Source organism: Spermophilus citellus (assembly GCF_964194105.1).
Source record: "Spermophilus citellus genome assembly, chromosome: 1".
Classification (NCBI taxonomy): Eukaryota; Metazoa; Chordata; class Mammalia; order Rodentia; family Sciuridae; genus Spermophilus; species Spermophilus citellus.
This window is the reverse complement of record NC_138182.1, coordinates 70,605,207-70,632,820: the sequence shown is the minus strand read 5'-3', so window position 1 is coordinate 70,632,820 and position 27,614 is coordinate 70,605,207. Positions and strand designations below refer to the sequence as shown.

The 27,614-nt window shown below is 31.7% G+C and overlaps 1 protein-coding gene across 12 annotated transcripts in view; it reads left to right on the top strand.

Moving 5' to 3' along the window:
- The window catches only part of MYCBP2 (MYC binding protein 2), a 295,622-nt gene that overhangs the window by 155,582 nt on the left and 112,426 nt on the right, over positions 1-27,614 (top strand). For all 12 annotated transcript variants that reach the window (XM_081291229.1, XM_081291222.1, XM_081291231.1 and 9 more), the window contains 16 exons: positions 427-561; positions 1,996-2,079; positions 3,845-3,941; positions 4,698-4,890; positions 5,405-5,679; positions 8,800-9,021; positions 12,353-12,544; positions 14,875-15,081; positions 15,456-15,587; positions 17,497-17,675; positions 19,812-19,954; positions 21,321-21,421; positions 22,138-22,356; positions 24,569-24,794; positions 25,717-25,835; positions 26,459-26,546. In XM_081291229.1, the coding sequence (XP_081147355.1) occupies positions 427-561; positions 1,996-2,079; positions 3,845-3,941; positions 4,698-4,890; positions 5,405-5,679; positions 8,800-9,021; positions 12,353-12,544; positions 14,875-15,081; positions 15,456-15,587; positions 17,497-17,675; positions 19,812-19,954; positions 21,321-21,421; positions 22,138-22,356; positions 24,569-24,794; positions 25,717-25,835; positions 26,459-26,546 (2,612 nt within the window). The remainder of the gene's footprint in view (positions 1-426; positions 562-1,995; positions 2,080-3,844; positions 3,942-4,697; positions 4,891-5,404; positions 5,680-8,799; positions 9,022-12,352; positions 12,545-14,874; positions 15,082-15,455; positions 15,588-17,496; positions 17,676-19,811; positions 19,955-21,320; positions 21,422-22,137; positions 22,357-24,568; positions 24,795-25,716; positions 25,836-26,458; positions 26,547-27,614) is intronic.

The following is a 27,614-nucleotide window of genomic DNA, read 5'->3' as shown; positions in this document are numbered from 1 at the left end:
AAACAAAACAAACAAAACAAACAAAACAAAACAAACAAAAACAAAACAAAAAACAAAAACAAAAAACAAAACAAAAACAAAACAAAACAAAAACAAAGCCAGGCTTTGAATGCTGGAATTGACTCCAGAGCCATTTTCCTAGCTTGCTGACTCTCAGAACACTTGAGCTGAATGAATAAACTTTAAAATTTAAGTCCAGATTTTCATTTTCTGCAAAATGTTCAAGAATAGGAGATCTAGGAACATAACACAAGTAACTGTTAACTTCTCTGTGGTCATGTCTAGACTTTTTATATGGAAGGTTTTTAATGCCGACAAGAATCTTAAAATATTATTTTTATAGTTTGGTTATAGAGGATTTAAAAAATAAATATATGTGACAGGGAAGTACAAAGGCATTGTCTTTGACTCACTAATCTTTCTCAGAGAAAAATATGCAATGATGTTTGATGAACCAGTTCTCCTGCAAGCAGGATGGTGGTATGTAGCGTGGGCTCGAGTGTCAGGACCCAGCAGTGACTGTGGTTCTCATGGACAAGCATCTATTACAACAGATGATGGGTAAGTAGAATATTGAAGTCTTTCTTAAACAGTTCCTTAAACAGTTCTCATTTTCATCTGTGAAATATTCTTTCAAAGACTCAGAGGACTTTCAGCAGGATAAAAAGCTTCATATGATTAGAACATAATTGCTAAAAATTAAGTTTATGTAACTTCATATGCCAGTAAGCAAATATTTCAAGTTAAAGTCTAGACAGGACAGGAAGCTAATTATAAACTACTGTTCTTTGCTCTTATAAGACAGCATTTGTGTGTGTTTATGAGTATCAAATTGCTTGAAAGCTTTATTACAAATTAGAAATTAGCTAGAGGAGAATGACAATATTGAGGAGTTTTGAGGACTTTGGAACCATAAAAAAGAAACAGATACTTATAGTTAAATTTGACAGTGTATGTGTAAACACTTTATAAATTTCAAAGCTTCTGTGGTCTGAAATGATAGTTTTAATGAAATATAGGCAAAATTTTTCTTCTTAAAAATAACTTTCATTTATAGAGTGGTTTTTAGTCTATACAACATTTTCATATATGTTATCTTATTTGGTGCCCTTAGTAATTTTGTGAGCAGTGATTAGCCTATTTTGTACTCGGGGACCAGAGAAACAAGGAGGAAATGATTTACTTAGAGTTCTATGGTAATCATGTGGCAGAGCTAGATCTGGATCTGGAATCTGTTAACTCTAAATCCAGCATTCTTCATACTCTTACTACTACTCTTACCTCTACTCTTACTTCATACTCTAACTCTGATTCATGAGTTAGGAATAACTATCATTTGTAAAAGAAATTCCTTATTACACTTAGCGTAAACTATTTGAAATGGGTACAAGCTATATATTGGTATATTTCAGTTTAGTTCAACTCAAAATCAGAGCAGACCAAAAAAAAAAAAAAAAAAAAATCCAGGCTGGTTTAATAAGTGAATTCTATGTTGCTGAATATTCAAGGAGCCTACTGTAGAAAAATTAATTCTGTTGTATGTATGCAATTCAACTTAACTATAAGATTGTTTGCTAGAACTGAGAAGACTGATCTGACCCTGGACTGTGTGGTTCCCATTTACAGTTTGGTCAAACTTGGAATATCTTGGAACTTTAAGGCTTAACCCTGTAATGCATATAATCAAATAGATTTTATATTGTTTGTAAGTGGAAATCTTTTGTTAAGTTTACTGCTTTCTGTCCAGAAAGATGAGCTAGAGGACTAGGACTGAGCAGGACATCTATAAAGTTCCTGATTATGTTCATTTCCTTCATTTTGCTGATTCAGTCATTTATAGTTAAAAATCAGAACAGTACTTATGTCTTTTTTTCTGAAAGCAATGAATAATTTACACTATTGTAAGATTTTGAAAGCATGATTATTAATTTCTTAGTTCTTTTAATGACTCTTAGATCATGTTGTTTTAAACATCATTAATTTTTCTCTTCTTAGTGTTGTTTTCCAGTTTAAGAGTTCAAAGAAATCAAATAATGGTACAGATGTCAATGCTGGTCAGATACCTCAATTATTATACAGGTATTTTGCATATTTATGTTTAATTAATGTGGCTTATTCATTTGCTATACTGAAGTAGAGCCAGTATAAAATATGTGCATAATAAAGGAGAATTTATTGAAGCATTCTAGAAATTATAATATACTGATAAAAATGTAGCTGATTTAACAAAAACATTTAGTTAATAATTTGCATATTTTAAAACATTTTCTTTATCAGGCTTAATTTTAAACTTTGCCTAACGATTCACATTGATAGTGTTATGCCTATAATCATATTTTAACAACTGATTTTTTAAAATTTGTCTTTTTTCTTACAAATTTTATCCAAATTGGTCTTAAAGAAATGTAATTGGGTGTGGGAGGAGTACTTTAGATATAGGCTTAATCAGTTTACCTTAGTGTTACGTTTCTTATTTATCTTATGGTGGAAGGAGTTGGAAAATTCCTTATTGTTGATGAATTTCCATGTCTAATTGAAATATTAAATAACAGCATTTTTGTGTGACATTTTTGACATTAAGAATTTTAATTAGTCTATGGTTATTCAGACATTTGGAGGCATATGCTTATGTGCTTTTGTATTTCTACATTACTGCAGTACTAGAATAAAAAAATGAAATGGATATAACCCTCACTAAAAATGTTATCATTTTTCTTCAATTTAATTGATTTTTCTTAAATACATGACAGCGGAATGCATTACAATACTTATTACACATATAGAGCACAATTTTTCATAACTTTGTGTATAAAGTATGTTCGTGCCAATTCATGTCTTTATATATGTACTTTTTTGCATTACAATTCTTATTATAGATATATATATCACAATTTTTCATATTTCTGTTTGTATATAAAGCAGGTTGACACCCAATTCGTGTCTTCATACATGTACTTTGGATAATGATGTCCATCACATTCCACCATCCTTGCTAATCCCCTGCCTCCTCCCTTTCCCTCCCACCCCTCTTCCCTATCTAGAATTAATCTATTCCTCCCATGCTTTCCCTCCCTACCCCACTATGAGTCAGCCTCCTTATATCAGAGAAAACATTCTGTATTTGTTTTTTGGGGGGGATTGACTAACTTAGCATTATCTTCTCCAGCACCATCCATTTACCTGTAAATGCCATGATTTTATTCTCTTTTATTGCTGAGTAAAATTCCATTGTGTATATATGCTACATTTTTTAATAGTAAAAAATCAGAAGCAATGTTTCTAGAACAGGAATTCTCTTCTTCCCATCTTTCTTCCAAATAATTGCTTAAAGAACATGAATGTTACAAACTTCATTTTTCCCAAGAAGGGTTCTGGTTGGTTGGTTTATTCGTTTGTTTGTTTTTTGAAATCCTAGGTACTACAGAATTGTTTTTAATGCAATGTCTGTTATAGTCGTTGTTTGTAATGCATAGCTTTATGAACATAACAAGTTGCATTGGACTACTCCTAACTAATATTGATTGAATAACTTTTTGATAATAACATTAAATAATAGTGTTGCTGCAGAACTTAAGTTACATATGTTCTCTACAAGAGGAGAAAGCCTCTACTCCAGTCTTACCCAGGTAGAATTTAAAGAAAGTATTTGACATCCTAAAAACTTTGTTTAGTGTTGGAAAGTGTTTCCAAAAAGCTCCCTATTGGCGTTTTTACCTGCCCCCACCCCCCAGAACAAAATGTTTTATTTAATTATTTTACTATTGCAAAAATGTATTTTTTTTTAAAAAAAGAAAAATGTTGTCAGATTTTTCAGCATTACTTTATGTGCATCTGTTACCTTCAGACTTCCAACCAGTGATGGCAGTGCTTCAAAAGGCAAACAACAAACCAGTGAACCTGTACACATTTTAAAGAGATCTTTTGCAAGAACTGTCTCAGTGGTAAGCCATTTTTTAAAAATTTCAACTTTTTCATTTAGCATTGTTTCATTTTGATATTTAGTATTTGTCTGCTATCTTCTAAGAATTTCTCAGTATAGCTTTCTGAAGTCAGATATGCTTCTGTATTAACATTTATATTCTAGGCCAAATATAGTATATACTTTAAGTGGAATAATGGAGGTGTTGCCTATGATGCCCAGTTGACGTGGCCTTCCCATTTTTGAAATAAATATTAGCTTTTCGATTAAGTCATGCATGAATGCATATATGAAGGAATTAGAAGATGAAGAGAAAGTTAAGCATGGTGCTGTCCCACAAAGCATTACTTTAATACTTGAGGAACTAAGTAGAAGATTTGCTTGTCCAAGTAGGAACTTGTTAAACTGCTTGATCATCCCCATTCTGCATTTAAAGTTGCACTATGCTCTCTGGGTTACCATGGCAGAATGAAAAGTCACTTGATGCAATTCAGAGATCATAATGTGTCCATTCAGGAAGTCTGAGTTAATTTTTTTTAAATGCATAAATACTGAAGAATGTTTCTAAATGCCTGCTTTATCTTCTTTGTCAAACTTCAAAGATACTCTTCTTAATGGTAATTTAGTAAGTGAACTATAAGAGTGTCTATGATTTGGGCTGACAAACTTAGTAAAAAAGTTCAAGATAAAGAGTTTTTGAAGTTACATGTCATTACTTCTATTTTGATTCAACCTCTGGTCTCATAATTTTTGTCTATTTTTTCATATTCTGGATTAGGAATGTTTTGAGTCATTGCTGAGTATTCTTCACTGGAGTTGGACAACCTTAGTCTTAGGAGTTGAAGAACTTAGAGGATTAAAAGGATTCCAGTTCACAGCTACACTTCTAGATTTAGAGAGACTACGCTTTGTGGGTACCTGTTGTCTGAGGTTATTGCGTGTCTATACCTGCGAAATTTACCCAGTGTCAGGTATGTTGTAGTTATTAAATGATTTTAGGGAGAAAACATTTGAGACCTTGAGAGAAGATATTTGTAAAGCTTACCAGGAGTTAAAGATCTCAACCTGCTTTTAAGCTGCTCCAAAAATGAGGGGAGACACTTAGCTTACTGCGACTCTTGTGTATTTGCTTATAAAAATAAAATAGATTTTATATCATTCTGACAACAAAAAGCCATCATGGGCTAAGATTAAATATTCTAATAAAAGTGTTATTTTACACATATTTGTCCAATAGAAATATTTTATCAACAAATGGTTTGAACTTAAATATCAAAACCAGTTAATTTTTTTCCATTTAGATTTTTTAAAGGAATAATTTTGGACCACACTCAATCTCTTAAATTGTTTAATTTCTAAGTTATTTGTGATTTTAGTTACATAGTTAATTATGAAATTATATTATTTTAATGCCTGTTTAGTATTTGTATTAATTAGTATTTAATTAGTAACATTAATTAGCAGTTTACTTTTTTCCCCTTACAGCTACAGGAAAAGCAGTTGTAGAAGAAACTAGCAAATTAGCAGAGTGTATTGGAAAAACCAGAACTTTGTTAAGAAAAATTTTATCAGAAGGAGTTGACCACTGCATGGTGAAGTTGGATAATGATCCTCAAGGATATCTCAGTCAACCCTTGAGTCTTTTAGAGGCTGTCCTCCAGGAGTGTCATAATACTTTTACTGCCTGTTTTCATTCTTTCTACCCAACTCCTGCATTACAGTGGGCTTGCCTTTGTGATCTCTTGAATTGTTTGGATCAGGTAATTTAAGTTTATAAAATCGAAGTTGAAAATATGATACATTATTTAGTATGCTTTCAGAAAGTAAATTGCAGTTGTCTCCATCTTTTTAACTTTTTAAAAGGTAAAGTAGAAAGCAATTTGGTATCTATGATTTACATAATACAGGTTTAAAAATTTGTTTTCTGTTTATCATCTTTTAATCAATACATTTGTGAATCTGCTGACTTACTCTTGGAATGTATTGGTGGCAGTATGTATAAAAGGGTAATAGATAATAGAGGAGAGAGTGTGTGAAGAGGACAGCATCAGACGGTGACCCTTGACACTTTCACGTCTGCAAGAACAGGAAGGAGAGAGGCCTTGAGTGAACAGACATGGTTATATCATTCACTCATTCTTTTTTAAAAAATATTTTTATTAGTTATTGATGGACTTTATTTATTTGTTTTATATGTTGTGCTGAGAATCGAACCCAATGCCTGACACATGCTAGGCAAGTGCTCTACCACTGATCTACAACCCTAGCCTTCAACTTTCATAGATGTTTATGTACTAAATCACAGTTTCCAAACACAGGGGCAAAGACCTGACAAACCTACAATGAGAAATAGACAAATTCACTTGATAGTTGGATCCCTCAGTGCTCCTCTTTCATTAATTGACAGGAAAAGTAAACAACAACAACAACAAATCAGAAATACAGAAGACTGGAACAGTGCTATCAACTACCTTGATCTAGTTGACATTTATAAACTAGAATATGCAACTGCGGGCTGCAGTTTCTTTTCAAGTACACATGGGATATTCACCAAGATACATCATGTGTTAGGGCATAAATAAGTTGAGTAAGTTTGAAAAGATTAAAAGCATAAAGAATGTGTTTTCAGTTCACAACAAAATTAAATTAGAAATCTATAGCAAAAGCTATTGAGTAAGGTACCCAAATATTTAGAAAACCTTGACAATACTTTTAAGTAATCAGTGGACGAAAGAAGAAATAATAAAAGAAACTTTTAAATACTGAACAGTGAAAGATGAAAAATCTAACATCAGAATTGGTGAGATGTAGCTATTGCATTACTCAGAGAAATATATACTTTTTAATTGCTTATACTAGCAAAGAAGAAATGTTTAGAACTAATATCTAAAATTCCATTTTAAGAAGGCCAGAAGGAACTGAGTGTGGTGGCTCATGCCTGTAATCCCAGTGGCTTGGTAGGCTGACGCAGGAGGATTACTAGTTCAAAGTTAGCCTAAGCAACTTAGTGAAATTTTAAAAAAAGGGTGTGGGGACTGAGATGTGGCCCAGAGGTAAGTAAATCAAACCTCAAGTAAGAAAAAAAAGAAAACAATAATAATAAGGAGAGAACTTAGTGAAATAGAAAACAGAGAAAATTAAGAAGCTGAAGTTTGTTTGGTTCTTTCAAAAGAAAAATTGATAAACATCTAGTAAGCCTCTTTGAGAGAGACAAGATACAGAGAAAGAAAAAAACATAAAATACTATTATCAGAAATAAAAGAAGGAATATATCACTATAGATCCAACTGATGTTAAAGTGATAATAAGAATGTAATAGATAAACTTAGGAATTTTACAACTTCAGAGGAAGCTGACAGTTTCCTTTAAAAATGTAACTACTAAAACTGATACAATAAAAAAATTAAAAATCCTAATTGCCTTATATCTATTCAAAAAATTCATTTTTTAAAACTTTCCCATTAAATAAATTCCAGGCCCAGATGTTGTCATTCATGGATTTTGTTAGACAGTTAGAAAGAAGTAATGCCGATTTTCTAGAAATCCTTTCAGAAAATATATGGGGCAACACTTTCCAACTGATTTTATGAATTTAGTCCTGTCGTGCCTGATACCAGAATCTAACAAAAGGTATAACAACAACAACAAAATAACAGACAAGTATCACTAAGAAACATAGAACTTCATTAAATTTTTATTAAGTCAAATCCCAAAATATATCATGGATTTTATCTTAGGTAAATTTAACAATTCAAAAATTGATGTAATTCATTTTAACTAAATAGCAAAAATTATATGATCCCCTCAATTACTTGTGAGAAAAAATGTTGGTAAAATTAAGTCATTCAGTGATGAAAACTTCTTGGCAAACTAGGATATAATAAAACTTCCTTATTTTGTGGATAAAGAGTATCTATAGAAAATCAACAGTTGACATCCAACTTAGTGGTTAAATATTAAATGCTGCCCTAAGTTTGGAAAGAAGGCACACGTGCTGTCACTCCTTCTATTCAACATTGTACTGGAAGTCCTACCCCACCTCTTTGATCCACCTCCCTCCCAACTCAGTTTCATCACTGGGGTTTCCTGGACAACTTTGGATCCATGTGGCAGGAGATTTTAGGACTTAAATAGTAACATAGTGAATAGCACATTATAGTGGATAGCACAATTATTGCCTTCACTAGTATGTAACTTAATTACTCTCTCACTTTCAACCATACCACTCTAATATGGTTATTTTCTTCCTTTGCTGCTCAACAAGTAATGTTTAGCAAGCATTGGTTCAACTTAGGGAATATGATCTTGCATTATGCTTGACTTTGTAACGAATGTTTGATGAACTAAGTACTATGTTCACAATTTTTGTGAGTTAAGATATCCTATGTGGATAAGTTTTTAATATTTTTATATAAAATTTATAGGTATGCTACTAAATTTTTGGATAAACTGAAATGTGATAACATAATTTTGTGACCTTAGTAAAGTGTTACTATAGTAGTATAGAATTATAATTTAAATAATTTATTATTTGAGAAAAATAGTTTGAGTGCTTACAGGAAAATTCTGTATATTCTAATACGACATCTCCCTTTGAAAATAGTACTAAAGAGAACATTGACTATGGAGATACATAAATATTAACTTTGATTTACTAGAGACCTGGATGCTTATTTTTGTTGACCATAACTTTTCCATATTCATTGGATAGTCAAATTGTATTTTAAGATTGATGTGATATTATCCCATAACAAAACAATTTAAATGATTGATAGAAAATTTTGGTATAATTAAAAAAATTACTATTTATATATTCAGAAATATGGCTTATATTGATGCAGTATTTCTTAGTGGGAATTTTTGTTTATTTGTTTTTAAAGGATATCCAAGAAGCAAACTTTAAGACCTCAAGTAGCAGACTCCTTGCAGCTGTTATGTCAGCTTTATGTCACACTTCAGTTAAGCTGACTTCTATTTTTCCTATTGCATATGATGGAGAAGTACTACTGCGATCAATTGTTAAACAAGTTAGTACAGAGAATGACTCAACACTAGTTCATCGTTTTCCCCTTTTGGTAGCACATATGGAGAAACTCAGTCAAGTAGGTCTTTTCTGAAATTTCTTTTATAATGAAGCAATAAAACTGCTTATTTCTCTGTGTTAGCAAATATGTTTACCCATTGATTATTTAACAAATGATTATCTGTTTCATAACAACAGCCAGATTTAAATTTTTAAAAGATTTTCATTTATTTATAAAGTGAGTTATGCAATGAACAGCTATATATTTGTTTTTTGGCTGTATCATTTAAAGGTTAAGTTCCAAATACAATGTCTTTTCTTTTCTAATGTAATATTTTACGTTTTCAAGATAGAATGATATGGAAATAAAGAACTTTTAAGATTTCTTCTGTAAAACATTTTAGTAAATTAACAACTACTTTTGTTTTACTAGAAAGTGCTATAGAGAAAAATTAACTAAAAGGCATTCTTAAATATTTACTCTCCAAATGGGAACTAATTGGTAAAAGTGGAAGCCAGGTGCAGTGGTACACACCTGAAACCCAGTGACTCAGGAAGCAAGAAATAGAACATAGAAAGTTTTCCTAATTATTGTGCAGTAGCAATTTTCTGTTGACTAAATCAACAGAAAAAGAGTGAAGAAAGTTTCAACAATGGAAAGAAAAGTTGCAGGGAGTTAATGTAGTATCTTTGCAGGATACCAGAAGAAATACTAAAAATAAATATAAGAGACAGTGTGGGAAAAATTTCTCTCTTATTAATAGTGAATGAAAGTAATATTAAGGTATCAGTGTGTTTCTATGGAATTAAGAAAAAATATTCTCTTATAAATTCCTATGCTTGTGAGACTATGAAGAAAACTACTAACCGTATACATTGCTTGTGGCATTATTTAATTAGTCTAAATAATCCTTTTCTTTCAGTCTTTTAGTATTTATTGCGTATTTACTGTTCACTGGAATTTTTATTAGTTGCTAGTTGAGACAGGAGTGAAAATATAAATATAGCCCTTGAATTGGGATTCTGTAAACTAGCAGATAACCTCAAGATGAATTTTCATTTCACTGTTAACGTGTTATGAGTGTTTTCACAGAAAATTCGGGGAATAATTTGTAGATGAAATCTATATGCATTTCACTAAGAATAAAATTTAGAAACCCTAGTTAGAACTTTAAATGTTCTTCACTAACTGAAATTGCTGAATGAGTATATTAAAACTTCATAGAATATGGTTCATAGAATAATGGTTCAGCCATTTAAAAAAGATATATTTACATTTAATATTAAGAGAAATCTTTTAAAATATTTGAAAAAAATGAGAACAAAAGTGTATATTTGCAATGATGACTATGTAAAATATGTATGCAAAATTTATTGATTGGAAGAGTATACTTAATGATGAAAATAATGTATGAGTGATAAAGTTATAGATAATCTGATGTTTTATTTTGTAATTCCCTTCAGTGTTATAGTATTAAAAAATTTATATATACAGTAAATTTTTAAAAACTGCTAACATGTAGTGATTATTAATAATAATTGTATATTTGTATGTGTACATTAATAATAGTCTGAATATATATCCTGTTTAATATATATTCTTCCACCATTTTTTGTGGACAAAGCATTCTAACATTTCAGTATAGTATAATCATTCACACACACACACACACACACACACACACACACACACATTTACAATATTCTCAGTATTACAGTATTTTAAACAATGCTCCTAGAAATATCATTGGCTAAATTTTCATGCGTATTTATGATTATTTTCACCTTTAAGTGTAGAAAAATTCTTAATTCAAAGGAAAGTATGTTAATTTGTTACAAATTGCCAAATGACTTTTGAAAAGCTAGTGTCAGCTTGTATTTGCCACCATGAGCAAATGAGAGTATATTTTTCTAAAAGTTTAGTGGCTGTTTTTAAAAAATTTGGTCCTTCAACAAATCACATTGACTAACTATTAACGCTGTACTATCTGGCAAGTTTCTTGTATTAATCTCAGCAACTACTAATTAAATACTAAACAGGCATAAATGAACACACTTCATATAATCTCTCACCATTCCCTCCCCACTCCAGCGAAGCATAGCAAGATTCTTGATTTATGGAGTACAATTGAGAGTTGAATTTTATCAAAAGCTAACTTTCTGATATTTTCCAGAAAGTCAAATTTCTGGAGAATGGGAAGGTAAAAGGGATAAAAGAATTAGGGTTTTAATAAAGATCAAAATTTGACTATTTTAAATTCATAAGAACTAGATTAGAAGTGAATCAAAATATTATGGTGATTTTATTTAAATTGTAATAGAAATAACTTAAATATGAAAAGTTATATCTGAATTTTTTTTTCAGCCTAAAATTATATTAAGAAAGAAGTTAAAATTGTAGTCATGATGATTTTAATTGAAAGGTCAGCTAATTTCCAAATGGATTGAAAGTACATTCATTTACATATTTGATTTATTTTGAGAACAGAGTAATCTAACTCTGTGCCCCTCTTTACCCTGAGATTTTGGTTCCTATGGCTTCCTGATGAAATCGTACATTTCACTTTCTGTTCAGTGTGGGCTTAAAGACATGGAAGATGGCAGAGAAGAAATAATTTTCATGCTGGATATCAGCTTAATTAATAATATTTTTCATGTTTTTCCTTTGGTTTTTAAATGGGATTTTGATTTCTTAAATTATATTTTTTCCACTGGTAAAAGCTGGAATTTTATTTCCCTTTAAAATTTGAATATAGTAATAATTGTAAAACTGCCTACTCCACACATGGACAAGAGAATTTTGTTAGAAAATTTATTTGCACAGATTTAGAGTTGATTTACCTCTATATATTCCAGAAATAATATCTCTGATTGAAATTTTATATTATAGAAAAAGTTTTAAGTGGGAAGAATAGCTTTCTCTCTGTTTTATAGGATTATGGCTTAGAAGTTAAAAACGGGAATATGTAAAAATTACTCCAGGCTATTAAAAACATAAGCATAGCCTATCATGGTGATGCACGCCTGTAATCCCAGCTATACAGGAGGCTGAGGCAGGAGGATTGCAATTTCCAGGCCAATCTCACCAACTCAATAAGACCCTGTGTAGCTCAGTGGTAGTGTCTCTGTGTTCAATCCCCAGTACCTGCCTCCATACACAAAACATAAACACTATGTAAATATGTGTTGTTTTTAGGATACATAGATTTTAATCAATGAAAAAAGACTTTACAAATGAAAAGTAGATAAAGAAGCTTCATATACAACTGGATAAATTTGTAGAAATAGACTCTGATTTTGGTCTGGATTTTACAGTTGTCCTGTGGAATGATAAAATTTTGCAATGAAATGGTCATGTAAAGTAAAATTTTAAAAAATGTCTGGGCGCTTTCTCTTATCGTGTATCATAGAGTGAAGAGAATATCTCAGGGATGACAAGCTTCCGTGAAGTTCTGGAGAAAATGCTCGTTATTGTTGTGCTACCAGTTAGAAACAGCCTGAGAAGACAAAATGAACTCTTCTCTTCCCACCTGGTCTCTAATACTTGTGGATTATTGGCCAGTATTGTCAGTGAACTGACAGCATCAGCCCTGGGATCTGAGGTAATAAGTTATATTTTTTAAGACTGAATAAAAACATACATAAATTTTCTTTTTTCATGTATTTTCATTTTATGAAAACTAGTTTATACTTGTGTTGATTAGAAAAAAAAATTCTTTTTTCAACTCAGCTTTTTATTTTTCTGCCTTTCCTTATACCTTTTTATTTGCTTTTTCTTCCTTATAACTTTACCCAGAAAGTTACAGTAATATAAAGCATACATTTTCCCCTTGACTAGATTCTCATCTGCCCTATTACACAACTCCAGCTCCATGCCTCAATAAAAGTGAAAATAGTTCCCATTGCTGGTTGATGAGTATTATTAAGTCAGGCTACTGATAAAGAACACATGGTATTGAAAAGGTAAAGAGCTTCAGGCCATTGCTCTACCCACTCAATTGACCCAAGCCACATATATATGGAAAATCAGTTTTTTTCGTTTCACTCATATCAGTTTTTTAAATTGTAAAATATTCATAATATAAAATTTGTCATTCTAATTATTTTTGTATACAGTTCAGTGACACTAAGTACACTCACCTTGTGTAGCCATTGTTAAACAAAGTTTTAAAAAGTATGAAATATTATGTTTGAGAAAATCACCTGAAACAGTTTTAAACACAATTTCACTTTTTAAGGTAACATTTTTTTCCACTCCATTTCACTGCCTTACTTATTCTGTTGGTTTGACTAAATTTGATATTTTTATTTTCCCCCCAAAAAGTAGACTATAGATTGGTTTTGGAAATCATGTTTTAATGTGAAATACCTTATATCACTCAAAGAAATGTTTAATAACCTACAGATGTTCAGTGGCTCCAGCTCTCAAATTTCTTGCCAATGAACTTGTTATCTCTATTTTACTTTTATAATTTCTAGACTTTGCTTTTTTTTTTTTTTACACTTTCATATTTATTTCAGAACCTATTCTGGAAATCATCCAATCTATGTTGGCCACTGATTCACAATGACTAGTGGTTATAATTTCTGGTTGTTTACATGGACCTGAGCAAATCTTAGAATCTCACCCTAGGAAGCATTTCCTAGGTTTCTTGTTTTGCTTTGATTTTGCCTTTGGATGCCATTGACACTCTTGTCAGAAAAATTTTTAACTAATTTTTTTTTAATATTCATTCAGTCTATAAAATGTTTCCCTTTTGTACTAGACTCTAGAGGAAAGTCCGTAATTCATATGCCCCCCCCCTCCAAACATTAACTCATATGTAAACTTAACCTTTCCAATGGAACAAAATTTCTAACGAAATGGCCAAGTCACAGGGCACTTAATATACAACCTTAGGAGTTCCCAAAGATCCTAGTTTAGATGCCCACATTTCTCTCTCTCAAAGTAGTTTATAAATCTTGAAAAATCATAAACTTCAACTGTTCCCTCTCTTAACTCTCTCAAGGATTAGAGTTAGGGTTAGCAGATCACTCATATATGGAAAACATTTGATCAAAAGAGAGTGATTTTATTTGATTATTTGAGTGACATCTTGTATTATTCCTGTCTCGTATTTTTTGTACTTTTGGAAAAGGGAAGAAAGTGGAATTGAAAACTAGTAAGTATTTCAAAGCCTCTGATTGCAAATCTTGAGTAATTTTTTTTGTTGTTGTTGTAATGTATAGGGAAAAGCTTTTGGCTAATTTTATATGCAAGGAAATAAACTACATTAAAATAGTAATTAATTACAATGTAACCAACTTAGATTAGAAACAATTTCTGTAAATTAAAAGATTAGTTTCAAATCAAAATAACTTCTATGATCCTCTGTACTGCAAGTCTGAAATTAGTATGGTTGTGTATATATCACACATACCTTAGTGGTATTCAAATTTAGGAAACAGTATCGTTTTCTTCAAATGAAGTATCACTTGGAAGTTCGAAGATAAGAGAAATGGTCTGGTTAAAGAACCTTTAATCCACATCGTCTTTGTGTACCTATCTCTGCAGAATTCTCAGAGCTCTGTGTGTATGTATGAAAACTACTCTTATAGAGAATGTTGATTAAATTTTTGGTATCTCTTTTCAAAGTGAGTAATCATTCATATGTTGTGACTGTGGTGACATATGGGTTTGTAGTTCTGACATACTAAGTTAAATTTATGACTAAAAGAAAATACTGTGAAGTGGCATTGATTTGAGATGTTAGAATGATAAAATCTGGCTCTATTATGGGTTAATTTCTTAATATAATACACCCTTACAAGAATCTAAACCCATTTATTATGTATAGGTTATTTTACAAACCTTTAGATAGTTTTGTTACAGGTGTATTATTAACACTCAGGTTCACACAACTGCTGATGTAACTGCTTATGCTATTCACAGGTTGATGGACTTAATTCTCTTCATTCAGTAAAAGCCAGTGCTAACCGATTCACTAAAACAAGTCAGGGAAGAAGTTGGAACACTGGAAATGGGTCCCCAGATGCAATCTGTTTTTCAGTAGACAAACCTGGAGTTGTTGTAGTTGGTTTCTCTGTCTATGGAGGAGGTGGAATTCATGAATATGAATTGGAAGTGTTAGTTGATGATGTAAGTATCAGTTGGGTGGTCTGTGAGAACTTATCATTGTCATAGTATGATGGGTTCATATCTTTGAGGGTTTAGCAGATCACTCATATATATGGCAAACATTAATTATTATTTGAGTGACATCTTGGATCATCCCTGCCTCGTACTTTTTGCACTTTTGGAAAATGAAAGATTTTAAGTGGAATTGAAGACTAGTAAATGTACTTCTAAGCCTCTGATTGCAAATCTTGAGTAATTTTTTTGTTGTACAGGGAAAAGCTTTTCGCTAATTTTATATGCAAGGAAATAAACTGCATTAAAACAGTAATTAATTACAAATCAAAAATGTTCCTAAAATAAGAGTCTAATGGATTTTGTTTTGGCATCTTCATTAGAGCGAGCATGCGGGAGATTCAACTCATTCTCACCGATGGACATCTCTAGAATTAGTCAAAGGAACTTATACAACAGATGATTCACCTAGTGACATAGCTGAAATCAGACTTGACAAAGTTGTTCCTTTAAAGGTAATTTCAACAATATGTTTATGTTGTTAAAAAGAGATAATATTATGTAGTTTTAAGTAGTGAAAAGTATTCCGTAAATTTTCTTTGTTAGAAATCGCTTTTCCTGAGTTATCTTTCATGTTATGCTTCAAATATTAATGAAGTTCCCTACTGTGTTCCTGATATTGTACCATATTATATTCTGTTTTTGCATAGTATCTCTTATAGTATCTCTTAAATTTGGTAGGAAGAATAGTTATGTTTTAGTCAAACATAACTTCAGATACCTGATCTTCCATTTAGCAACACTAACAAGTCATTGTTTTGAGCCTAATCTGTAAAGAGGGAATGATAACATCTGTGTTGTAATGTTATGCAGATTAAATTAAATAATGGAAATAAAGCGCCTGCCTCCCTGTCTAGCACAGTATGAAAACTGAATAAATGTTAGTTCCTTTCTTTCTTCTCTTACTGTGCCCAAACTCTTTTAAAACACAAGTGGTCTTAACAGTATTATTAAAGTTACCACTTTATGTAAAATAATTTTCTAAAAATGAACATTTGGCAAAATAGCTTATGCCTTATTAATTCTCAGTGTTAAAGTAGCACTGAAGTATTTCTGAGTTCAACTGAAATAAATTCATTTTAGAACAGAATTTCGGATTAAGTAGGTTCATCAAAAACTTCATCAAAAGAGTTTAGAACTGGCACAGTAGTGCATGCCTGTAATCCCAAGGTATTTAGAAGGCTGAGGCAGGAGGATTGCAAGTTTCAGGATAGCTAGGGCAATTTTTGTAAGACCTTGTCTCAAAGAGCCAGGGATGCAGTTCAGTGTTAGAGTGCCACTGGGTTCAATCCCTGGTAGCTGGGGCGAAATGTTCAGATACTGAAAAACCAAAAATCCTTTATTATAAAACTTATGTCTTGAGTTATAAACATGAGTATCTGTAGCTCACATTTTCTATGTACAGTGCCTGATATTCTAAACAATTATTATCTTACAAATATTTTCTCGCATCTGTCTGCCTATTTATTTTTGTCTTTGAATAAACCTCTGCCAAAATAATACAATGGACTCACTTATTCTTTTTTAATATTTTTTTTAGTTATCAGTGGACCTTTTATTTATATGCCGTGTTGAGAATCGAACCCAGTGCCTCACACATTATGCAAGTGATCTGCCCCTGAGCTACAACCCCAGTCCTCACTTTTTTTTTTTCGCACATTTAAAATTATTTCAAAATTTAGGGGCTGGGGATACAGCGCAGTTGGTAGAGTGCTTGCCGTGTATGCACAAGGCCCTGGGTTCAGTCTCCAGCACCACACACACAAATAATAATAATATTTCAAGATTTAAACTTCTCTAGGAAAAATATTGTATTATATTCTTAAAATCCTTTATTAATAGCCAATAGTCTAGCAATGTGATTTTAAGAGCAGGAACTAGCTCTGATACTGGTGTTCAAATCCTAGTTCTATTACTAGTTGTATAATTTGGGCAAGTCTCTGTACCTCAGATACTTCATCTGTAAAATAATGCTGATGAAGATATTTTAAGGATTGATTTAATTAAATCACAAAGTAATTAGGACAGTTTTTGTTATGCCAAAAGCGTTCAGTAATTGTTAACTGTCATCATATTTGATTCATTAAAAACTCATTCAGTGAGGCTGGGGGTGTGGCTCAAGTGGTAGCGCAATCGCCTGGCATGCGCGAGGCACTGGGTTCGATCCTCAACACTACATAAAAATAAAATAAAGATATTGTGTCCACCTAAAAAGAAATTTTAAAAAAACCTCATTAAGTAACATCATCTATAAATATTATAAAGAAGTTCAATATATTTGCCTAGTTTTATTGCTAGAGTTCTTTTTTAATCGCCTCTGTACTTTATGAATAAACAAACATGTTTTGCATCTTTATAATGAAGGAAAATGTTAAATATGCTGTGCGCTTGAGAAACTATGGAAGCCGTACAGCCAATGGAGATGGAGGAATGACTACGGTTCAGTGCCCTGATGGTGTGACCTTTACATTCAGCACATGCAGTTTGAGTAGCAATGGCACAAACCAAACCAGAGGACAGATTCCACAGATACTCTACTATAGGTAGGTGTATCTATAGATGGAATGGAAATATTCTAAAGCGGCATAACTTACAGTATACTGCCAAGGTAAAAAATTATAAATGAACAGTTGTAATTAAATACAAAATACCTTCCTAACACATATTTGTGCTAATTTATATAAACAAGTCTCATTTTAAGATATAAATTAAAAATTTAATATAATGGTAAATGCTTTGAAACATGGGTTTTTTGGTCATTTCTTGACATTTTTGTGTATTGGACACATGTGCTGGGTACTTCATCATGAATCATAAAAGTTTCAAATTTAATTAGAATTTATTTATTTTTATAAGTACCTAAAATAAATTATCAGATTGACTCAACCCAGGTAGTGGTGTTGCCTTGATCCTATTATCAGTCTGCAGAATATTTCAATGTTTATAAATCTCATATCTGCCTGAGGTATCCTCTTGGGCCCTAGAATATACAATGGTTCTTTCTTTTATTTCAACAGAAACCATTCTACAAAAAGAGTGGAAATAAAGAATAATAATAACCTTTGGGTTAAAAATACTTCTCTGAATTTTTCTTTTAGTAACTTAGCTAGAGTCTTAGGTAGTAGTGAGTACTATTGACCACATTTGTTCTTAACCCAACTAATCACTAAAGTTGCATAGGCTTGATGCTTCCTCTCTTTCCTTCATAAACTATCTAGGGACACCTCCTAGGTTGTTAGTACAAAATAATTTCCCTAAAGATTTTCTCCTCCCTTTATTCATATGTCGTAGAGTAGAGACAGTACACAGTATATAGCTATACAGTACAATGCTATTGCTAAAATATATAAGATTTCTAGTCTTTTTATCCTAATTATGAAGAATGTTTTTTGTTACATAAGCATTATAATAAATAGTTCATTATTCTCTATCTCAACCATAGATTAAAAGCTGTAACATACACACAAGGACAGTTTTATATTTCAAAAAGCTAGAGATCCATAAACAGCATCTTCTATTCAAACTTCTGGATGTTTTCATATTTATAAGCAAGCTTTAAGTACTCTTACTTTAATAATTTAGGTTAAAAAAGATTAAAGTCTCTTGATATTTAACATCATTCTTGATGTTAAACTCATATCTAGTTTTGGTATCCTCTCTGAGAGCCCTAGACTGAATATTCAAGTCTCTGATATCTTTCTTCAGATAACCCCGGGTGGAGATGATGTGATTCATGTATACTGAGCGCTTAAACTATGTGCTTTATCTGTCTTGTCTAAGGTAGTCATGAGGTAGGCAGTTATACAGAAGAGGGAACTGAGGCACTGAGTGTTAAAAACCTTGCCCAAATCACACATAATCATTTTTGGTACAGGGATTGATAGGCAGGAAATCATATTGCAGATGTCATCGTCTTGAACCACTACACATTCTCTTTTAGAATGCTCTGTACAGTTGACTAATAGACATCTTAGGTTTAACAGATCCATAGTACTCCTCTCCCTTCTGTAATTATAGCCACATACCTTGTCATTTTTTGATGTCTCTATTACCCTCATACTTTATATCTAATTCATCAGCAAATACTAAACTAAACTGTCCTCAATCCAACCTTTTCTACCATTACTATGATTAGTAACCTAGTGCAAATCACCACTATCTCTGTCTGTAAAATTGCAGTATCCTGTCTACAAGTGTCCCTCCTATCTCTGTTGCCCACCTACCATCACTTCTCCTTGGCACAGCCAGTGATATAAAGAAACCATAAATCATACTGTATTCTGCCCTTTCTCAAAGTCCAGTGGCCTCCTGTTGCCATACCAGTATGAAACGTGAAGTTAGTTGATATTGTGACTCCTGTTTCCTCTGCCCCCCATCGCCACTCTTTACTCTTTCCCCTTTCATTCCAGCAATACTTGTCTTCACTCTGTTCTTCAAACTCAGCATTGTTGTCTTTGTCCTGACACTTTTCCCTCACATCTTTGCGTTGGATTTTTTGTTGTTGTCGTTTTTCTTCAAAGTCCTATTATTTCCTGAAACTGTATGATTACATATTTACTGTTTTAACTTTAACTTTTTAAATGTAAATTAAATGAGAGGCTCTGATCTGTATGATTTCTAAAATTAGGTCATGTTTTACTTACCACTGTAGAATACTCTCTTGTTTACTCATGTCACAGGAGTGAATTTGATGGGGATTTACAATCTCAACTTCTGAGTAAAGCCAATGAAGAAGATAAAAACTGTAGTAGAGCTCTCTCTGTGGTAAGCACTGTTGTTCGAGCTGCCAAGGACCTCTTGCACAGAGCTCTTGCTGTAGATGGTAAGACTATCCTTTTTTTCTCTTTGTAGTCATATTGTAGATTCTTTGTTCCCTAACTTTGCATGGAGTAATTGAGGAGGAGCCATCTTGTAGAATCCCTGAGTGATTTATTCACTCAAGATCTATGCATACGCGGATTTTGGACCAGCAGATTTTTAAAGTATGTTCAAAGCAATTACTTGGCATTTTAATTTCCTTAGTTAACCTAGTAAAAAAAGAATTCTATCTTAATTAAAATTAGGTATTGCCTTTATTCTTTTTTTGGTAATCAAAAAGCTTTTTCTTCCTATATATGTTGTCTTCAGTAATGTGTCACCATTCACCCAAATGTCTGGATACCCTAACCATCTCCTTGGATTTGCTTGTCTAAATTAAGTTCTATGAGTTCTTTCACTGGAAACCTTTCCAGTTTGTATTCATCCCTCTTTCTGTTCTCCCAGTGCTTAGTTCAGGCTGCCATAGTACAAGTGCATGCCCTGCCTCCTTTTCATGGATGGATAAAAATCATAATAATCTTATCACCACCTTTCCCACTTTCCCTATCTAGTTATCTAATCATCCCCTACATTGGCAACAGTTATCATTAAAAGAATAAACTGTTGCCCTAGTACTCTGTTACTATAACATTCATTCCTAAGCCTAGGTGCACATTAGAGTCACCTGAGAAGTTTGCCAAAAATGAGGAATATTTGTTCTATTCCCAATCTATTTTGTGAAGCAGCACATCTAGAAGCCAATATTTGGAAGAATAATTGACCTTATAAGTATCTTTAGTATCTAGACTCAAATTTATCCTTCCACCAATGTGACTAATATGTCACAGCACAGATTTTTCTTTAGAAAAATAAAACACAATATAGCTTAACAACAGCAAACATTTTTGGAGTGCTTTATATGTGCAGGCATTGTTCTAAGTGTTTTACATATATTAACATATTTAATCTTTACAGCATCCAATGAGAAAATGAGAATTATTATCCTGTTTTACAGATTATTTTCCTAACATCAATAATAGTCATGTTTGGTACCAGAGTAGTAGTTTTAAAATCATGGCTCTGTTACCCTAAGTTCTAATCCTAGATATTATACAGATACATATACTTAATACCCATAAAGTATTTTGTGTAAGATACTTAAACACTGTGTGCCTTGGTTTCCCCTTCTAAACAAATAGTAGGAATACTAAAAGCATTTTATTGTGATAATTGAGATGACATGTGGAGGTAAAACACTTAGACTTGTACCAGGTCCTTAATAAACAGTTAATGTTAATAACTTTGTCCAAGAGAACAGAATATAGGTAGTATAGCATGTATGTAGTACAATGAAAACTGCCTTCTAACTATAGTTTTAATGCCTTTTTTAGCTGATGACATTCCAGAACTGCTTAGCTCTTCCAGTCTATTTTCCATGCTGCTTCCCCTTATTATAGCCTACATAGGACCAGTAGCTGCTGCTATTCCCAAGGTGTGTAATTCTATAACTTTGATTTTTAAAAAAAAATAACATTTTTTAGATTTTATATCTTTTATTTAAAGATACTTTTTAATCCTTGAGGCACCTGGGTTATAGGTAATAGGCAGAGATTGATGTGTTATGTGGGAAAAGTTATTAGTTAAATCTCTCAGTTCTTAGTATATTTACTGGATTATTGTGCTTACATACTGAATGTACATTTGAAGAATTTGGGAATGGGAAATTTTATGTTTTAGAAATATGTCATAAAAAAATTGAAAAATTAAAAAAAATAGAAATATGTCATGAAAGGAAAGACTTAAGATAAAAGATTTTTAAAATATATGAGCTTGATACCATATCTTCATCATCTTGAATAATAATAATGGAAAAGGAGAGAAGAGTTTTAAAGTAGAGAAATATTGAAGACATGGAAGAAATTGTAAATTATTGATTCTTTGGCATAATTAAATATTGAGTATAACCTAATTTTCTGTAGACCACAAAAAACAAAAGTGTTTAAAAATACAAACTAGGTATTTTAGTATAACATCTAAGAGAGATCTTTTTTATCCATAAAGCAGATTTCTCATTGAACAAAAACTTAGAACCAACCTCTTGATGCAAATTGTTGCTAATGAGGATAACCAATACTTATAGTAATTCATAATTTAAAAACTAATTTCACATTTATCATCTTAATCTTTTGTTTTATATATATTTACTAGGTGGCTGTAGAAGTCTTTGGCCTTGTCCAACAATTGCTTCCCTCAGTTGCTATTTTGAATCAGAAGTATGCACCCCCTGCTTTCAATCCTAATCAGTCAACAGATAGCACCACAGGAAACCAGCCTGAACAAGGTCTCTCAGCTTGTACAACCTCGAATCACTATGCTGTCATAGAGAGTGAGCACCCATATAAGCCTGCCTCTGTGATGCACTACAAGGTAGGCACAGATTTCTGGTCAGACTCAATTGTAAAACTTTATTTGAGGTTCTATAATGATATCTTAAAGAACGCTTTGCTTATTTTCAGAAATGTAATCTCTTTTTTAGTGTATAAGTATAGAAAATCACAGATAGATACTACCAAATACAGAAGGCTTTAAGAAAGAATTTCTCCCTAAAGAATACAGGTTTATGAGGATGGTTCTCAAATCTTCTTACAACTATATTCCAGTATGTAATTCTAAACTCCCATCCTGTATATTGTAATAATAATGCATGTAAGAATTAAAATTCATAAATCATTTTTTGAATTGACATTATTTGAATTCAGCCTAAGCTCTGAAAATTTACACATTGTAGGGTTTAAGGAGTCCTCTGTTTAGTGTTAAAAAAAAAAAACCCTGCAAAACATTTATAAATTTAATGTCATTATATTCAAAATCCTTTTTCTTTGTTTTTTTTAAAATTACATTATGTAAATTAATAAGTCATTCATTTCATCAGTTTTAATTAGAAGTTAACATTTTGTGTTCTTATAAAATTTTCAGGTTTTTTATTGTAGAGAATATTAAATGTATAAAAGTAAAGCAAGATAGTATGTTATACCTGAGCTATTCATCTCCCCAAGTTTAACAGTTTCATTATTTTAAAGTACATTCATGATATTTTCTTAAGCATATCTCTAAAATATAGGACATTTAAAAATAATCATAATAATTGGACAGAGAGAAGTGAAGGGAGGGATGGGGGTATGGGGATAAGAATGATAATAGAATCATATATGTGCATATATGATTACACAACCAGTATAACTCTAAATCAGAAGTTATATTCCATTTATGTATAATATGTCAAAATGCATTGTACTGTCATGTATAATAAATTAGAACAAAAAATAAAAATAACTAATATTATCACTTCAAAAGTGATTCCTTAATAAGATCATGCAAATTTTGCTAATTTAGTTAAATCAGAATATAGATAAGATGCATACATTGCAGTGGGTTATGTCTCTCAAATCTCTTTAAATTTTAAAACCCTTTACATCTATAGATATTTTCTCCACCCCCTGCCCTTTTCAATTTTGATAGTTGAAACTGGACCATGTGTCTGTTGGGTGAAGTCCTCTTCAGTTTACCTGCTGAGTCCTATAGACACCTTTTGTAGGTGTGAAATTCCTCATTTCCTTGCTCTGTGGTATAAGATGTTCCTGCTTCAGTACTGGAACCATCCAATTTTTTCAAAGACCTTGGTTTCTTTTATACATAAACATGTATTATATGTGCATGTGTATATATACATATATTTGTGTGTAGATATATTTATTTATAGACATATTTATGTATATATGTAGTTTTAGAAATATTTTTTTAAAGATAAAACTCTTCATGAGTTGTATTGATGATATTAATTGAAATAAGGATCACCAGAGCAATGATACACACCTGTAATCCCAATGGCTTTGGAGACTGAGGCAGGAGGATTGAAAGTTCAGAGCCAGCTTCAGAAGCTTAGGGAGCCCTTGAGCAACTCAGTGAGACCCTATCTCTAAATAAAATATTAAAAAGGGCTGGGGATATGGCTCAGTAGTTAAGCACTCTTGGGTTCAATCTGCAGTAGCAAAAAAAAAAAAAAAAAAAAAAAAGGTGGGGGGAGGACACCTGAATCTCCTTTCTCACACATCTAGAATTTCTATTTTCAATGACACTGGGAATATTAAAATTAGAAAAATGTATGTGCATGGGTAGGTAGGGTGAGTATGTTGTCCATTAATTATATCATAACTACAATGTAGTCAAATTGCTATGTTTTAAAGTAAATTAGAATGATCAATTACTGTCTTCTAAAGTAAGTTAGAATGACCTGTGATTATAAAACAATTGGTTATACATTTTGAATAATTTGTTTTATTTTAGACTTTTCGTAATTGCTTTTAAATTTACATTTTGTTTTATAAATGTTGAAATAATTACATAATATATAACAAATCAAGCTTTTATCTCTGTCCACTTCATTAATTTCCTTCCTTTTCTATCCTTGGTAATAATTTCTTTTAATTTTGTAGTTATCCTGTGGTTTTATTTAGTAAATGTGAAAACTCACTCACACACACATATACAGAGGCAGAGGTGTGTGTGTGTGTGTGTGTGTGTGTGTGTGTGTGTGTGTGTGTTTGTGTGTATGTATTCATATCCTCTTGCCTATTGCCAGGTGGCATTCCCAGAATGTGTCAGGTGGATGACAATTGAATTTGACCCTCAGTGTGGTACTGCACAGTCAGAAGATGTCCTCCATTTGCTGATTCCTGTTAGAACCATTCAGAATTCAGGATATGGACCAAAATTGACATCTGTTCATGAAAATCTTAATTCGTGGATAGAATTAAAGAAATTTTCTGGATCCTCTGGATGGCCTACTATGGTTTTAGTGTTGCCAGGTAAATGTCCTCTTTTCTGTCTTATGGGGTAAAATATATATGTGTATGTACATTTAGTAAGGTTATACTATTGAAAAGCTCATTTAATTTTTTGAGGAAATTATTTTTAGACTTATGGGAATTGCAGTTGAGGAATAAATAAGTTGCCCTGGATAAGGAACATGCCAGGATCTGAGTTTTGGAGCAGAGTTAATATTGAAGAGTGGGTGTTTGTATAGTTGGGACCAAGATATAGAAAAATATTAAATATTTTGTTTCTCAGTAAGTGCTAAATTTTCAGAACTTAATTAAGGACTCCAGTCCTTCCTTTGAAGAGAAGTTGTAAACCCTTCCGAGTTGTGTTGAAACTATTATTTCAGTTGGCTTTAAAGGTATGTGTGAGAGAGAGAGAACATAAGTGTGTACAACTGTAATCACTGATATTCATGTTCTTTTAAAAGAAAGTTAAGTTTTTAAAATTATATGTAGTCTGCTGTGTTTTTATCCAATTAATCATAACTACTCTTGTGATGCTTTAAAGTGATAGCCTATTCAGAAACTTCTTTCTTGAACTGTAAACTGCCTTTGTTTGTTTGTTTATAAAGAGATGAGAAAAATCCAGATGCCAGCCTAGAGGATTGCCTACTTTGAAACAGCAAAGATTAGACTTGATCACCTCTGTGATTGACAGAAATCAAAAAATTGCTAATGTAACTTAACAGTAAATTTGGGGGAAAATTAATTATGATGAAAAATAACAATCATTCTCTTGAGATGTTCTATTTTTAGTTTTACTTTTAGCACAGTTCCTTTAGGAACCCACCTTCCAAAAAGTTTTAGTGTCTAAGTTGTATACTGCTTGGGATGAATAAAAGAAAGGGGAATTTTTGATAAAATTGTTTCAGATTTTGACCTCAATTCTGGCTTTTTTTTTTTTTTTAAGGAAATGAGGCCCTTTTTTCATTAGAAACTGCTTCAGATTATGTGAAAGATGACAAAGCATCCTTCTATGGTTTCAAGTGTTTTGCAATTGGATATGAATTTAGTCCTGGACCTGATGAAGTAAGAACAAATTATCTTTCCATTCTGTTAAGGAAGATTATGTTTTTAAAGACGTATATCAACTTAAATTGCATCATTGCCTATATTCAAAAGTTTGAAATTTATTGTAAGCTAAGGATGTATAATTTAAAATATTTTGTAGTTTATGAGTGTGCATTGACTTTTTTTTTACTTTTAATACATGAAGAAAATGAGGTTTGTGCACTGTAACCCAGTTTGATTGAAGTGTAATTTTGAAGTGTAATTATGTCTTCCCTGAGCCTGCTCTAATGGATAAATCTTTCTGAGTAAATCATAGAACTTGATTTTATAAAGAGACTTTCAACTTTTCTAAATACTTTAAGTCATACACTAAAATAAAATCCAGGTCAGAGTTGATCGTGTTCCTTCAAAATGATGAATCAAAAATTATTTAGACAGTGAACCTATAAAACTGAACCTTATAACCTGCATTAGACAAAATAATGAATCTCTTCCATTCCCAATTTAACCATTAGCCCATACATGCTTCTTTCTAATTTTAAAAAGTATATAAAAAGCTTGAACTTGAATTAATTTTTATTGATAATTCTTATTGTCTTTCAAACATTTTTTAAAGCAGCAAATTTTATACAATTCTACAGGGAGTCATTCATTTGGAAAAAGAATTAGCCAATCTTGGTGGAGTTTGTGCAGCTGCTTTGATGAAAAAGGATCTAGCACTTCCTATTGGTAAGTCTTGTTGGGTATTAGTTATTTATTGATAAATGTTTTTAAAAGTTAAGAGTAAAATATGTTTATTACAGAACACCTGACAATAGATTTGCAAAATGAATTCCATATCACATACTCATAATCAATAACTGCTTAATATTCTAAGGGTTTAAGTTTATTCTAAAGGGTTCTGTAATCCTTTTTAATTACACAAACCCATGCACAGTACACTCTCCTTATGCATGTGTATACAATGCCAATCATTGGGTTAAGCATTAAACGTAGAGGATTATACCAAAAGCGTGATATTTCTAAATTTCTGTGGAAATATCAAGTAGACAGTTGAATATTTAGTGCCTGGGGCTCAGGGGATATGTTAATAAAAATGTCATTTGAACATAGTTGTTATGTAAAAATAGCCCAGGGTCAAAGCTGGGACCACTAAAATTTTTAAGATGAACAAAACAGGAAGAAGAGATCACGTGTAGAACTGTAGATGTGAACAGCAACTGAAGGAGCAGAAAAACTAGGAGTGGGTATTCATGAGAATTGTGTATACTACTGAAAATTAATTTAAATCTATCACTGCATTTGAAAATTTGTTTATTTGTGTCCTCAATGAGAAATAAATTAGTAAAATTAGATATCTAAGGACCTTCAGAATAGATTGAGAATAGGAAGTGAAGGACAGCCTTCACTGGAAATAGCTTTTCAGAACCATTTTCATGTGGAGGAGATCAGAGTGAGTGACAGAAATGATACCTCTACATGAAGTATAATTATATGTGTGTAAATTAATTTATGATCAAGAGGGTTATATATGGTTTAACATTGTATTTTCACTATAGTTATAAAGAAAACGTTTTTTTCTTTTTCTAAATCTCTTCCCAAAATTCCATCTATAGCTCTTCCTTATAATATTAGCTTTCCAACTCTATCCTTTGTTTCCTCCCATTTTCTCTCTCTTCTCCTTTACTTCTTTCTGTATTTTACTTTTTTTCTATTGGTCCCTTTCAATCTTTTCAGTTCCCTTGATCAGACTTAATATTGGTATATATGTGAAAAATGAGACCTTTTATATTCTAT